We start from the raw sequence: 14,214 nt of genomic DNA, 5'->3' as shown, positions 1-14,214 counted from the left end.
TATACTTAATATAGTATATGTCAAACAATAAATTTTAAGATTGCAAATTATCACTCATTAAAGTTACGTAACTATATAGATAAGATATAAATAAAGAATTCTTATATTAATAAATTAGGTACTTATTTCACACATTGATTGATAAATTTAAATTCGAACTGTCTTGCTACCTGATTAATATTATTCGGAATTGACACGAGAGAATAAAATAGTCTATTCGGTCGAGGACTGCTAATTAGGATTAAGATAAATTATACAAACATGGTATGGTTGTCATTCCATTTATTCTTATGAAGATCGATCGATAACTATTACATGGTGAATTTAATTTTAAACACGCAGTCATTATTTATCATGAGACTAAAACAGGTTCCATAAAACACTAAAGATAGAGCTCTCAATGTGAGATAAAAGTAAAGCGACACACACACATACACACACTCGCTCACTCACTTGACTAAGGCCGCTAAAGCTATTAGTGTTTAAAAGTTGTGCGAGATCCCGGGAGTAGATAAAATAAACAGAACAAGAATAGAGGAGTGCTCTTTTCGAACGGTCTATTATAGCTATATGTGCAATACTTTACGCCGCCGTGGCCTGCCCGATCGACCGCGTGAAAAATCGCTTTTCTCAAGTAAGCCCTCGCTTACCGTGTCGCGATATATTTCCCAGGACGACGACGCCATTTCCGAGCACTCACGGGTAATCGGTCGACGACGCGGTTCTCGGGATACGGAAAGATATTGGAGCGCCGTAAAGCGCGATGTTAATTGCCGCGAACGTTGGAAAACGTCGGAAGCCGGCGTTTCTTCAAGGGTCGCGGCCGGCGCCGGTGTTGCTTTATCGAAGAAACAGAAGAGTAAATGGGAGAGTAAACAAGTATTCAAGGAATTGCTCTCAACGGATGGGAAAGGAATCCCCGCCCTGGTTAGTTCTCCGCGTCTTGAAGACCGTCATAACGTCGCATTATTATTCCATTAAGAGACAATGGCGACGTTTTCGCTCGTAACTCGATGAAGAGATGATTGAAGAGCTTGAAAAGAAAAGTTAAATTCAAACTTTTGTCCTTCTATACTCAGATCTAATTTATGCGACTAGGACGATATCTGATGATGTTTTAGCTCAAAAATTGAGAAAGCTTTATATATATTTCATACGGCAAGATTCTGCAAATAGTAGAAAAGTATAGTTTTAACTTTTAAGATCTGTTTTCACAATATGTGGTTACCTACATAATAAAGATTAAAGGTTACCAAGAGATTCAGCAATGAAATTCATTCATGGATTTCTTGGTTATCTTAAGGGGCCTATTCTGTAACTCTTAACGATTGTAACGCTACAGTTAAGAGTTACAGAATAGACTCCTTAATCTTTGGAGTTAGTAACCATATATTGTGAAAACGGAGCTAAGTAAGATAGGTGATTCAAAGATACGTAAGTTGGTAGATAGGGTGCTCACAGAACACACCCTAAAAATTATTTAAATTTTATAATCTTATTTTTTAATAGTCTCTCGATGTAGGGGAGCTCACCATGACAGGATAACTTTTAGTTTATATATGTTAGTTTATGTTTGCTTTAAAGAAGGCTCAAAATTGAGCCGAAACATGTAAGCGCGTTTACTCCATGACAGGATAACTTTTAGTTTATATATGTTAGTTTATGTTTGCTTTAAAGAAGGCTCAAAAGTGAGCCGAAACATGTAAGCGCGTTTAGTGAATAAAGAATTTTCACGCTTCATAGGTGTATTATTTGCGCGACGTCTTCTGCACCTGACTCCTAGCGCCTTTATTCTTTCCAATTTTTAATAGTATATTATGTTAGGTAAATTTATTAACACATTAGTTATACTCTTATGAAATAAAGAAATAAAAATAATGAACTTCAAAACTTTTGAACATCTGAACAATACCGTTTATTTTTCTCTTCTAGAACAAGGTTTTAAGAAAAGCTACATCTGGGATATTTTGATTTATCCATTTAATGTAAAATTAGATTAATTTAGATTTTAGAATATTTGAACTTATATAAAATATAGGACTACTATAAATCAGGATGTTGAATGCACTTCAGTTATACTTTTCGTTTTAATGAGCAGACTTAAAAAATTGATCTCTCCTTAACTTAAGGTTTCTCTCAAATTGACGGCGGCTAGAATCTCGGTTAAATGATCGAGAATTCTGTGTGCCTCTTTACCCCCTTCTCTTTAATCCTCTTACCGCGCGATGGATCAATTAATTATACGACTGACAATGACGGAGCCCGGAGAGGAGAGTTCTTTTTGAAAATATACTCCGTCAACAATTCGCCGCGCTCGGTGATTTATGATTTCCGGATTTCTCACGCAGGCTGAATCCACGTCCGGAGACGGATTCAACATCCGGAAAAGCGACTCGTCGGCCAAACTCCGGTGGGTGGACGGCCGTGGAAATGGGATAATTTTTCGGGTACGAATTCGGGGCCGGTAATAAGGACATCAATCAGTCACGCCTAATAAAGCAACGGGGTCGGTGATAAATGGCGCAATAGAAATGGTTTGCGTTTGCGCGCCGGATCAAGCCGAGAACGAAGCGATAGCAGTTCTCAACAATCTGAAGACTACGTTTGCCCGGGACTATTGTACAAACAGCTCGGTACGTAATTCGAAAAATTAAAAGAACGAAGAAGAGAGAGGAGAGGAATGGAAGCGAACGGTTAGAATGAAGGAGAGGAAAGGATTTACGTTACTGTGGATGAAAGGGCGACCGTGTATATATAGATTTACCGAGCCGGTGCTGAATAATGCAGTCTCTGACGTGATCTTTGCCATTTTCTCGGATACAATTTCTCGTGGAAACCCCGGGCCCCACGAGACGAAAAAAGAAAGAGAGAAAGAGAGAAAGAGAGAAAGAGAGAGACAGAGAAAGAAAGACGCCCGACTCACCTCAATTACATCGATTCCTTTCTGTTTGCTCTTTATAACCAATCTCTTGAGTATACGCTCTTTTTCCTTTCGCGGTCACCGTGAGAGAGAGCGGGGACTAGAAAGAAATATATAAGGAGAGCATATATAGGATGAAAAAGGCAGAATAAGAAAGAGCAAGGATAGATCTCGCCGTTTTTCGCAAATCAACGACTGAAAATGAGATTCGATACCGGCGCGATTTCTTTTTTTAATCTTTATTTATCATAGTACAGAGGAGGAATTTTTAACCGTTATTTGTATGAAATGTTTGTATAAAATAAAAATAAAAATCTAAATAAAGGGCATGTAAAAGTCAATAATCAATAAAACTTAAATATAAAATTAAGACATATAATATAATTTCTTGATATCATTCCTTAAAATATCTTGGTGATATAATTTCTCGATTGTCTAACAATTGGAATGATATCAAGAAATTATATTATATGTCTTTATTTTATATGGAAGTTTTATTAATTATTGACTCTTCATTATATGCCCTTTACTTAGATTTTTATTTTTATTTGATAACAAGAGTCTTCATAGATATTTATTTGTCTGTATAAAAGTATATTTTATATACTTTTTTAACGTGATTAAATTGCAATGCGACCGTAATAAATGTGCAAAGTATATACGTTTTAGTTACTGATTCTACAAATTTTTTTGTTAGAAATTCAAAGGTATAATATTATTGTTTATAATTCATAAATTAACATTTAACACGGCGCATAAATTTAACATTTATTTTGATTCTAATTATTTAGTGTTTAAATATTTTTCTGTGTGAATTTATATAAGTACATATCTGCTTTTGTAAAATTTTGTTTCAAAGCGTTTACAATTATTAATTCCATCATTTGTTTTACTTATTTTTATCTGTCGTTTGCACGTAATATTACCACTTGATTAATAAATTCTTACAACTTTCTACTAGACTTTTAGTAGATCTTCCCTAGGAGCTAAATCTTCTGCCTTAGCCGCGCAAAGATTTATGCGATACGAGAGAGACATATTCGAGAGAAAACTTAAGCTGCCTTAGCGAAATATTCATCTATTCGCCGGAAATGAATTTCGTACACTGAGCTCTTACAATACCGCGACCATCGAAGCGGCTGCGACGAGCTCGCAGCAATGCCAGGGGATTTCCTTTGCGCGCAATTCGCGGCGTCAAAAGTTTCGGCCCTTTGTCGTGCGACAACAGGCTTCGATTCAGCATTTCGCGTCCACCCCTTGGCAAGCACGCTTTTCTCAAAACTTTCGTCGTCGTGCACGCCGTGCTTTTTCAAACGTGTCATTTTCCTTTACTGCAGAATGGGAACTTCGAAAAGCTGATTTTTGCAAGATCGTGCGTCTTTTGCTCCACCCTCCGCGTCGTGTCGATGAAAGTTATGCAAATGCGTCGTTTCCGCTCGAATAATACCGAATCATCGATTTTGATTTACACATACAAGTTCGCGCTGCCAACAGGTTCATGCTGTTATCGATCGTTTGAAAAATGATATTCTAAGATCGGACACAATCAGTGCACGGTTCTTACCCCGAAAGAGTTATGGAGGCTTTTCGATTTTTCCAATTTTGGCGACAGTTATGAATGTTCTCTGGGTAACAAATATTTTTTTATTTTTGCAGCTGAATATTTTCTACTTGAAGTAACACGTTAATAAAAATATTGAATATGAAATCTATATTCAATAAAAATTATTAAAGTTAAAGAATCAATTGAATCTGTTTGAATGAAAAAGGATGATGTTAATACATACACAGTACAATTTTTATTTAAAATTTATATATATACACACACGAAGATAATAATAAGTAACAATTGCTTAACTAATTGTAGTTTAAACGATTAAAGCCAAATAACTAGAGTATTTCTTGACGAAAAACTTTAGTTAATTAATTAACAAAATCGTCAGTTTTATTTAATTTTTTTTTCTTAGTATTCACAGTTCCCTTTGTATTAATAAATTAATTTTTTAATTATTTTTAAGGATTAATTTATTGTATGTGTTCGTAGTTGATTTTGGAGCTTCAAATTAACGTCTAAAAGCTCAAGTAATTAAGATAGCTGCGACTTAATCTCCCTTTTATCTATCTTCTCTCTTTATCTTTTACCTCTTTAGGCATCTTCTCTCTTTTCTCTCTGTTTCGTCGGTACTGGTATAAGGTATGGAAAAGATATTTCATGCGGTCCATTTCTTCCGTCCGTTATTCTCGTGCGCGCGGGCCGGAAGGCAATTACCGGCTGAGAAATGTCTACAAAAGTGGAACGTGCGGGGTGGAAATTTCGGTAGGTCTCCTGCCCTTTGTGCCCAGGCCGCATTTTAATTGCCCTGCCTCTGTACCCTTTCTCTTCCTTTTTCTCCATGCCGTGAGAGAGTGTCACAGCCAGACCTTTGCGAGCTCGAGGATGCCATAAAATATGATTATTCGATTGACGCTGCGAAGAATTCTTCTTAACACTAGAAAGAAAAGCAAGTAGAACCAGTAGTGAAGCATTTAATTTTGCTTTATTTTGATTGTAACGATATTTCCACATTTTAGTCCAAAACAACTTATTGTATACTCTCAGAAATTATATTAATGTTCTGATGAGAGTATTGTAGTTAGCGTGTAAAACTCAAATTTTATTTTTGCAATTTTAAAAAATTGTATAACGAATAATAAATATAATATAAATTACAAATTTTTAGTGGAAAATATACCTGAAAGAATAAATTTAGAACATACACATAGAAATTATATCTATATTCAAATAAAAGGAAAGCAACGAAAAAGCATCTGAATAAATGTTCTTGCAGATTTCTCCCGTTTAATTAAAAATTATGTTAAACATCAGAAAGTTTGCCGTTGAAAATTTCGTTACGTCACGAACGTGCATGATTAATATCTACAAACAAAAATCTTGAAGTATAGTTGAAGGAAGGTAAACGCACTTTTCTTTCGCGACCTAGAAAATAAACAAAGAACGATATTTAACTAGAGTCGCTCCTTTTGCGCGTTTCAACGATTCAGCGTCTGGCAGGGAGGTAATTACGTAATAAGAAATCCGTCAGAGAATCTCGCGGCAGGTGATCTCAAACAACAGTCTTCCGCGAATAGCCGGCCTTCGTGGTTTTCCGGTTTTGTTAATTACACCAGTCAACGGAAGTGTCACCGGCAGAGCTTGGCCGGCACTTCCGCTCGACAACGTGCATGTAGAGTGTCATTGTTCCACGAGAAATTTAATTTAAATCGCAGCTTAACACGGCGTCCGACGCAACGGCTAGTTCTAATGCGGCGGCTGTTAAAATTAAACATAATTTTTTTTCTCCCTATTAAACAACGAAGTTCGCATACCTAATATTGAATTATAAACACTAAACCGCATCATAAGTTATTCATAGGAATTTATAATCATAATTGTTGTGTTCTGTTAAAAATATTTTTATTTAATGTGAACGAAATTCTTTCTCCATAATATTCGTAATATTAAATAGGATAAATAATAAAAAAATATCAACAAATTGTTGATATTTTTAAATACATTTAAATTATAATAATTATATTTGCTATTGTGAAATGATACGATGTTTGTGTAGCTTAAACTTATTGAATACACATCATTTATTCACTAAGATATTTAATATAAAAAATAAAAGAAATTAACTGAATTGAATTTTTAAATACAAAAATTTATAAAATATCATAAATAAAAACTTATATCCAGAAGAGGAAGCACATTTGTGTACCATCAATATTCACTATTTTCTAGTAGCATTTCAACGTAAGAATCCTTGTTAAGCATTCACAATGAACGCACGTACACGGCACTCCAAACCACGTTTTGTCTCCGAGTGTCGCTGCTAAAGCAAATCTTGTAAATTCAATCGCGTCTTACAGTGTAATCCAAGTCTGTTTTATTATCCACAAGACAATCTCGCATGCAATCTGTAGTGTCCTCCGCTCACCTTCGTTGAGACGAGTTTTTTCGATTGTCAAATCCCGCGAATGCAGTTCCATAAAACGGCTTCGAAAGAGCCTTCAGATCCCTTGAATTCCGGATAACTGTCGGGTTAGCACACCGTAATGCGGCTTGTAAATCGATAGCTCGTTACATGCTCGGCGAGAGATTCCGAAGCGTGAAAATCGGCAACAGCGACGTTCAGCAGCCTTTCAGATGCAACTGTTGCTGTGCCGCAACCGCCGCCGTCGCTTTTATTTGGCAGATGGCGATATTTCGTTTCGCAAGATATCAGGCACGGCTATAAATCCCTCCAATGCAGAAAATCGTATCGTAAAATATTGAGATACCCGCATTTCTACGTATATAACGTATGTTCCTGCACATTACTGCTTACCGCTCGTTCGAGCACATTCGAGATTATGTAAGTTCAACCACTCGTGGATCGAGTGTACGTAATTTAGATCTGTTTATATTTTTTAAATTTTTTGGAATGAAATCTCACTCCAAAAAAGTTAAAGTACTGTCACTGTTGAAAAAGAGTGAAAAATTTGCTCTCTTAAATAAGAGTAGCAGATTTTTACTCTTTCTATTCTAAAGGAAAGAAATATTACCCCTTTTTAGAGTGAAACTCATTCCAAAAGTGTAAAATCTCAATCTAAAAAAGAGTGAAAATCTGCCATTCTTCTTTATTAAAAGTGCATATTTTTTACCCTTGTTTTAATAGTGGCAGCATTTTAACTCTTTCGAAGTGAGATTTCACTTCAAGAAATTTAGAGAGTACTATTTGTTACTACGAATTTAGGTTACTTAACTGTAATTATACTAGAACTTTATTTCTTCCTTTCAGTTTACATTGAACCGCTGCTTCATGAGATACTTGTGTAGAAAGCAAAGTTTCTCGATTACAGATCGATTAGAGACAGTTTCGGTTCTCTTAATGAAAAGTCAATAAAATGTAGAATAAGGAAAAAGATCGAATATCTAGGAAACTGTACTTTATGTAAATTTACTTTAGTTTTACAACATATTTGTGATTTGAATTCGAAAACCAAAACTAAAGTATCTCTATTCTTTCAATATGTATTCTTTCATCTTTCTTTTACATAAAGAATTTTTGTAGAACCATGAAAACGTTAAAATATTTTAAATTTTCTTTCAGAAAATGGGTAAATCTAAATTCAAATATCACGATGCATGCGCATGACAATGTATATACATTGCTGCTTCATGCTGAGATCGGTGACTCTTACGTTGCGAATTTCTCCATTTCGCAAAAGGACGTGTACTTGTATAAAGTCATTGTAATGTTAGAGTAAATGTAATACGTGTTCCTGTGACGGAAATGCACAGGACTATCCTAATCGTCGACCTGCGTGACTTGAGCGAAATCCGGGTGAGAGAGGAACCGGTCGTGGTGTACCGTAGAATTCCTTCCTCTCATTTTACGACTCTGTGGAAAAGCAAAATGCAAAATCGTCTACGAACTTCGCTAAATCACATGTGTTGCCAGGATACTTCTATAACTACGATAAAAAAAGATGCGCGTGAGATAGTAATCTTATTTTTAAATCCTTTAATACGTATAGTGATTTTTCGTAGTAAATAGTGAAAATATACCTTTTTAATATTGTGGGAAACCATTGCAACTAATTAGTACAAATATCGTATCGCACTTTGCGAAAAATCAAAGGTTATCCTTTTTATATATCTTCATTATATAAACCGCGACAAAATGACAGCTATTAACATAGATTGAAAAATTTCTATCAGGGATAAGAACTATTATCAAAGGAGAATACGCCAAAGGATTATTCACGAGTCTTTGTGACAGTTAAAAGAAGGTTATACGATAGAAATCTGCATTATTGTCAGAAATGCTCGTCAACGAGCGATCTGTCGAGCGACGGAGTAGAAAGTGTCGTGAACCGTGTTTAAGGAGCCACTAGTAGCATAATCGATTTTCTTCATGCCTGAGTTAATCTTATTGCTGGTTGCTCTTTAAAAAACTGCTAGTATTATAATTTTACAAATCGATAACTCGCTTTAAGAATTTATATACTACAGTACCTACATAGAACTGTCATGTTGAAAAGTAATATCGGTTATTTTAATATTATTTTAACGCTGACAAGATAATAATATTTCACACTTCTGCGGAGACATTAATATTAGAATCAAAGCTTGATATTACTATAATTATAGCAATTGTAAATATAAATGAAATTTAGAAAATGCACGAGGATATATTTTCAGAATTTGGAAGTTATTTTATAATTTGCATATATAGAAACGCGAGAACCGCGCATATGTTTCGCAATACACCCTATCATGATAAAATATCGTATCAAAAGAATACACTATGTTTAAATTATGCAGAGACAGATGGCGTAATCCCGAAAACGTCACACAAATTTTATAATAGGTGGACAGAATATAGGGATGGGGTAACTGCGAATATCCAAATAAAAAGTTAAATATTCAACGATTAGTTATCAATTATTGAATTTTTTATTAATATATTCAGCAAATACTACAGTTATTTGGCTTTATTAATATAAACTATAATTTTTCAATAAAAAAGTTGTTGCTCTAATCCCGATTTCATTGCTCTGTTTATCAAGGAATTGATTTTTTCTAACTTTTCAAAAAGTTAGAACGCCCATTGAAAGAAATACTTTCAATGAAAAACACTTATATTGTAATTTTGTGCTAATTATATGCTTTTAATATACTAGTTTTTATAACTTTTTCAACTATAAAAATGATTTTTTTATGAACAGTTACGAGTTTGTGTCAGAACGTCGGATTAAAAAAATTTTTTTGACCTGTATGGACTCTAGAATTTCGAATCTTCAAAGCGCTAGAAATGCTTTTTTGCTCTTTTGATCTCAACGATTCGATCATTAAGGATAATCGTTAGAACTCTTCGGAGAGTTACCAGAACTCATGCCAGAGAAAGAGAGAGGGGGGGGGGACGCCGGATTTTTAGAACAAATTTTTCAAAAAAAATTTTTTTTTAAATAATATTTTGGCAATCTAGCATTTTCTTGAGAATTTTGATTAGCTCCCTAAAGAATTCTATCGATTGTGCTATATGGATCAAAGTGCTAAATTGAAAGATAAAAAAGTTATATTCCTTAAAAGTTTTAAAATTGTGATGTTGGTCCCCCCGTTACTTCAAATGGTATTTTCACCGCTTTAATCAACGGAATTCTTTTTGAAATGGATTGAAAACTTTTCGGAAACAACCAGAACTCTACTTATTTTTCCTAAATTTTGAAAAAGGGAGGCCAACATCACAGAGGTATAATTTAACCTTAAACAATAATACTTATCATAAAGAACAAATATCTCAGGGAAAATAGATATGCGAAAATTCCGAGATTGATAAAATATGGAGTTACGATATCTGGAAATCTTGTCAGTGATATTAAAAAAAACTTTTGACATTCCCTCGAGGGATTTGAGGATCGTTGTATGGACTGCCTAAAAAAATCTATAACTCTTTGTTATCCGACGATTCCTCTTTGCTTCATTATTCTTCGTTTTCTCGCGGCGAGGTGGACGCTCCTCTGAATGAGACATCGATGTGTGTTCCAGTACCCGTGGAGTCGATACAGGGGGTGGCGGGTCAGAGGACAATCCTGCCGTGTGACATACAGCCCTGCGATTCGAATGACGCCGTCTCCATGGTGCTCTGGTTCAAAGAGGACAGCGGCGAACCTCTGTACAGGTAAGCCGCATTGATATTTATGAACGATGTTCCCCGGAGCGCTCGTTCGCCTGGTCTCGACGCGAATCTCTGTGGCGCCATAGATTTCAAAGCGGACTTAACCGTTCGAAGAACTTGCCGTAACACGGACAGCTTAGCAAATGCGTAGATCGAGCGGTTATATGCTACGTTAGGGATCTCTTTCTTGATAAATCGTTCTTATTATTTTTTATAGTGCACATAATAGTATAATCTTTGCATTATCAATTTTTTTATTTAAGTAGTTAGTTGATTAAATTTTATCCCGCATATAAATAAATATATACATTATACTAAGAGAAAAATTTCTTGTATTTGTGACTTTATATATTTTCTTAATTGTGTTTGTTACTATAATTATTATATATTTGGTTCTATCAAAAAATATGTATATAGTTGACACTGAAAATGACTATACATTATAATTAAATTGTAGTAATTGCAAGCATTTTTATAATGCTTGCAATTACTATACAATTAATAATAATTATAATTTAACTTTTTTGTTTCTATAATAATTATATACATATATTTTTTAATAGAAATATATACCTATAGTTATTATTATACTAATATTATTACAGTAATAACCATCATTATGTAATTATAGTCACAAACACCAAAATTTTTTCTCTCAGTGTATGCGGAATTACAAACATAAATCAGCAACAATTGGTTTAGTTAAAATTATTCAAAGGCTCTTTTGAATGCAGCAATTGAATAATAGCTCTGACGTGTTTTGTCTATAAAATTCTCTTGTTGTATCTCTATTCTCTCGTGAGAAGACACGCGTGTTACGTATGCATCGCAAGGCGATTGTGCGTGCATGACATTACATTACACATGTCGTTTTGATTTTCTCGTCGTGACGTTACAGGAAGAATCATGTCAGTCACGAAATAACGTCTTTATCGAGTAAATGTCACGAGTCATTTGCGTCACGTTACGATCGCGTATCAAATTGCGGAATAAAACGATAATTTGCAATAACTTCGTTCAGTTATTACCGCGACGGCATTGTCCGGTCTTTATTAATATTGCGATGTCAAGTGGCAGTTGTGATATTACTCGTTTTGATATGGATATTCGGTGAAACGTTGTTTAAGCACCGTCGCAGAGAACGCATCTCCTATCGGAATTTTACATGAAAATAATTTAGTAGTTAATTAAATTTGCCGGGTGAATTTAATGCTATCGACATTTCATGCGATCTAGCTTCTTGTATTGACATATGTCGAATGTGTCGGTCTCGATTCAAACTGCGGATATATCACTAATCATCAATACTGTTGGCTACTCGTTTTGAATTAAATTTAATTTTGGTAAATCTCCATCATCATTATTAAACTGCATTTTCTTGCTACATATTTCGTAAAGCTTTTAATCGTATTATTGACAAAACGCAGCTATATATTATTTAAGAAGAGGCAGCTGTGAATAAACCTTCATTAAAATAATATTTTTCGTTTCATTCTTGAGTTTTTAAATATTCTATTTATTGTTTTATATCAAGTGACACATTTAGATAAAAGGATTGTATTTTCTGTACACTCTAAGTATCTATGTTTCTAACGACATTTCTAGTCTCTACTAGAACACAAACCTTTTATATCCGCAAACGAGAAAGAAATTCCAAACTCCGGCAACTCGGGATGCGATGGCGTGCGCTCCCACCTTTCGATTTCCACGTTTCCGATCTCGTTGCTTGTATATCCTGTTAGTTTACCGTTCCGGTACGTCGTCACGGTATACGAAAGAAAGCCTCGAATACGAGGAGACCACGATGGGGCAAGGATTTCGTTAAGCCACAAATCGACCCCGCGTTCCATCTGTTATACGTTACTTCTCTCGACAGCCAATTCGATCCTCGTAAATATCGTCTTTATTGAGCAACCCCATAAAATCCAGATCACCGTTCAAGCTTGAAAGCACCTTGCGTTTTTATCGCGAAAAATACTTCGGCCTTTCTCTGCACATAGAACGTATCCCGCAACGCATACATTTTTATTTATTTGCCATTATATAGGTTTCATAGCTAATAAAATCACAAAGCTTTCTTTGTATTGCTATTGTATACTTTAATTCTGAAGAATTGTTTGCCACGTAATTAATCCTATATTAAAATTGGCATGTCACGTTTTTTTGAAGCCTCTTTTCAAAGGGATGTTGGAGTACTCCGATTTCGATGTGGTTTCGTATTCGGGGGTTTTAGGGATCACTCGTTCCGAAATCGTGATCAAAATTTCGAAATTCAAAATGGCTGAACCAATATGGCGGACGGAAATGTTACGGAAATCCTAAAGGTTCTCCGATTTCGGTGAAATTTGATATCATGAGGTTTTTGGGGTTGCTCGTTTCGAATTCGTGTTCAAAATTTGGAAATTCAAAATGGCTAAACCAATATGGCGGATGGAGATGTTATGGAAATTTTAAAGATTTTTCGATTATGGTGTAATTTGTTTTTAATGTCAATCAATACTGGGATACTATCCCTGGCAAATGACAGCCAAAGTTCTGTCAGTCAGTACTAGACCATCACTGACAAATAACTGACTAAAATGACTGGGTCATTATCATCTGTCAGTACTGAGCCCAAGTTATCATCCAGTATTTAGCCAGTATTCAGCCAATAGTTTGCCAGTACTTGAACTATGACAGTCAGTACTGGCCCAATACTGAGCCGATTATAAAACCCTTTATTGGTGTTTTCAAATTTTTGTCTAGCTAAATTTTTAGATACTTTGTGAAAATCGGTCTTTCCATGTAACTAACATCTAGCTAATTCTTCTTTAAAGAATTATAATCAAATTTCTAACCAGCTTTATCTGAGTTAGATACTAATAAATAATTACAACTGAAAATGAGAATCACTTTTGCACCGACGTTTTCAATATTTTTCATTTGATATTTGTGATGCATATAAATTGAATTTAATTTTTTTAATATTATTTCGAAAAAACAAGAGTTTTTGTGGTAAAGGGGTTTTTTTTCAAACAAATATGTGTGATTTTTGCGGAATATAGGCTTCTGAAAAAGCATGTATGCCAAACGGTCGTGACATTATTATTGGATTTTATAGTTACGAGGCTGCGAGTTGAGAGAGCCGACTCGGGCGAAAACCAGTGGCAGTGCTGTAAACAGATTTCTCGGACAGCGTGATTGCAGTTGCATCGCCGTAAATAGCGTTTCTTGCACGACCGCGAATTTCTTTTTGTCGTGACATTATTAAGTTACGTAGAGTGTCACGTTTTGCATAATCGCGACAGGACCGTCGAGAGCATAGTTTCGCTGCATAAATTTCGACGGACAGCAAGAATATTGCGCTTTATTTAATTCGATGAGTTATTAACATTGTTACTGAAGGTGTTCGGGTTCGATTTTTCTTACAGTACTTTTCAAAAGTAAACATAATACGAATCGCTTATTTTGAATGCACTTTAAAGATAGTTTTCAGACAATCTCGGTGTAATTTTAACGTGGTTACAATTTGTAAACTTCTCATGTGCATTTTTATGTTTCTACCTACAGTTAAATATTCATTCCTTTTTACAAGATGTAGGACAAAGTTAC

The 14,214-nt window shown here is 34.8% G+C and overlaps 1 protein-coding gene across 1 annotated transcript in view; it reads left to right on the top strand.

Moving 5' to 3' along the window:
* LOC108757626 (basement membrane-specific heparan sulfate proteoglycan core protein) overlaps window positions 1–14,214 on the top strand; it is a 235,045-nt gene that overhangs the window by 17,632 nt on the left and 203,199 nt on the right. The window contains exon 2 of the mRNA XM_018502094.1: window positions 10,494–10,626. Coding sequence (XP_018357596.1) covers window positions 10,494–10,626 — 133 coding nt within the window. The remainder of the gene's footprint in view (window positions 1–10,493; window positions 10,627–14,214) is intronic.

This window comes from Trachymyrmex cornetzi, unplaced genomic scaffold, assembly GCF_001594075.2.
Source record: "Trachymyrmex cornetzi isolate Tcor2-1 unplaced genomic scaffold, Tcor1.1 scaffold147, whole genome shotgun sequence".
Taxonomy (NCBI): Eukaryota; Metazoa; Arthropoda; class Insecta; order Hymenoptera; family Formicidae; genus Trachymyrmex; species Trachymyrmex cornetzi.
Note: the sequence above shows the minus strand (reverse complement) of the source record. Positions and strands in the feature narration are given on the sequence as shown.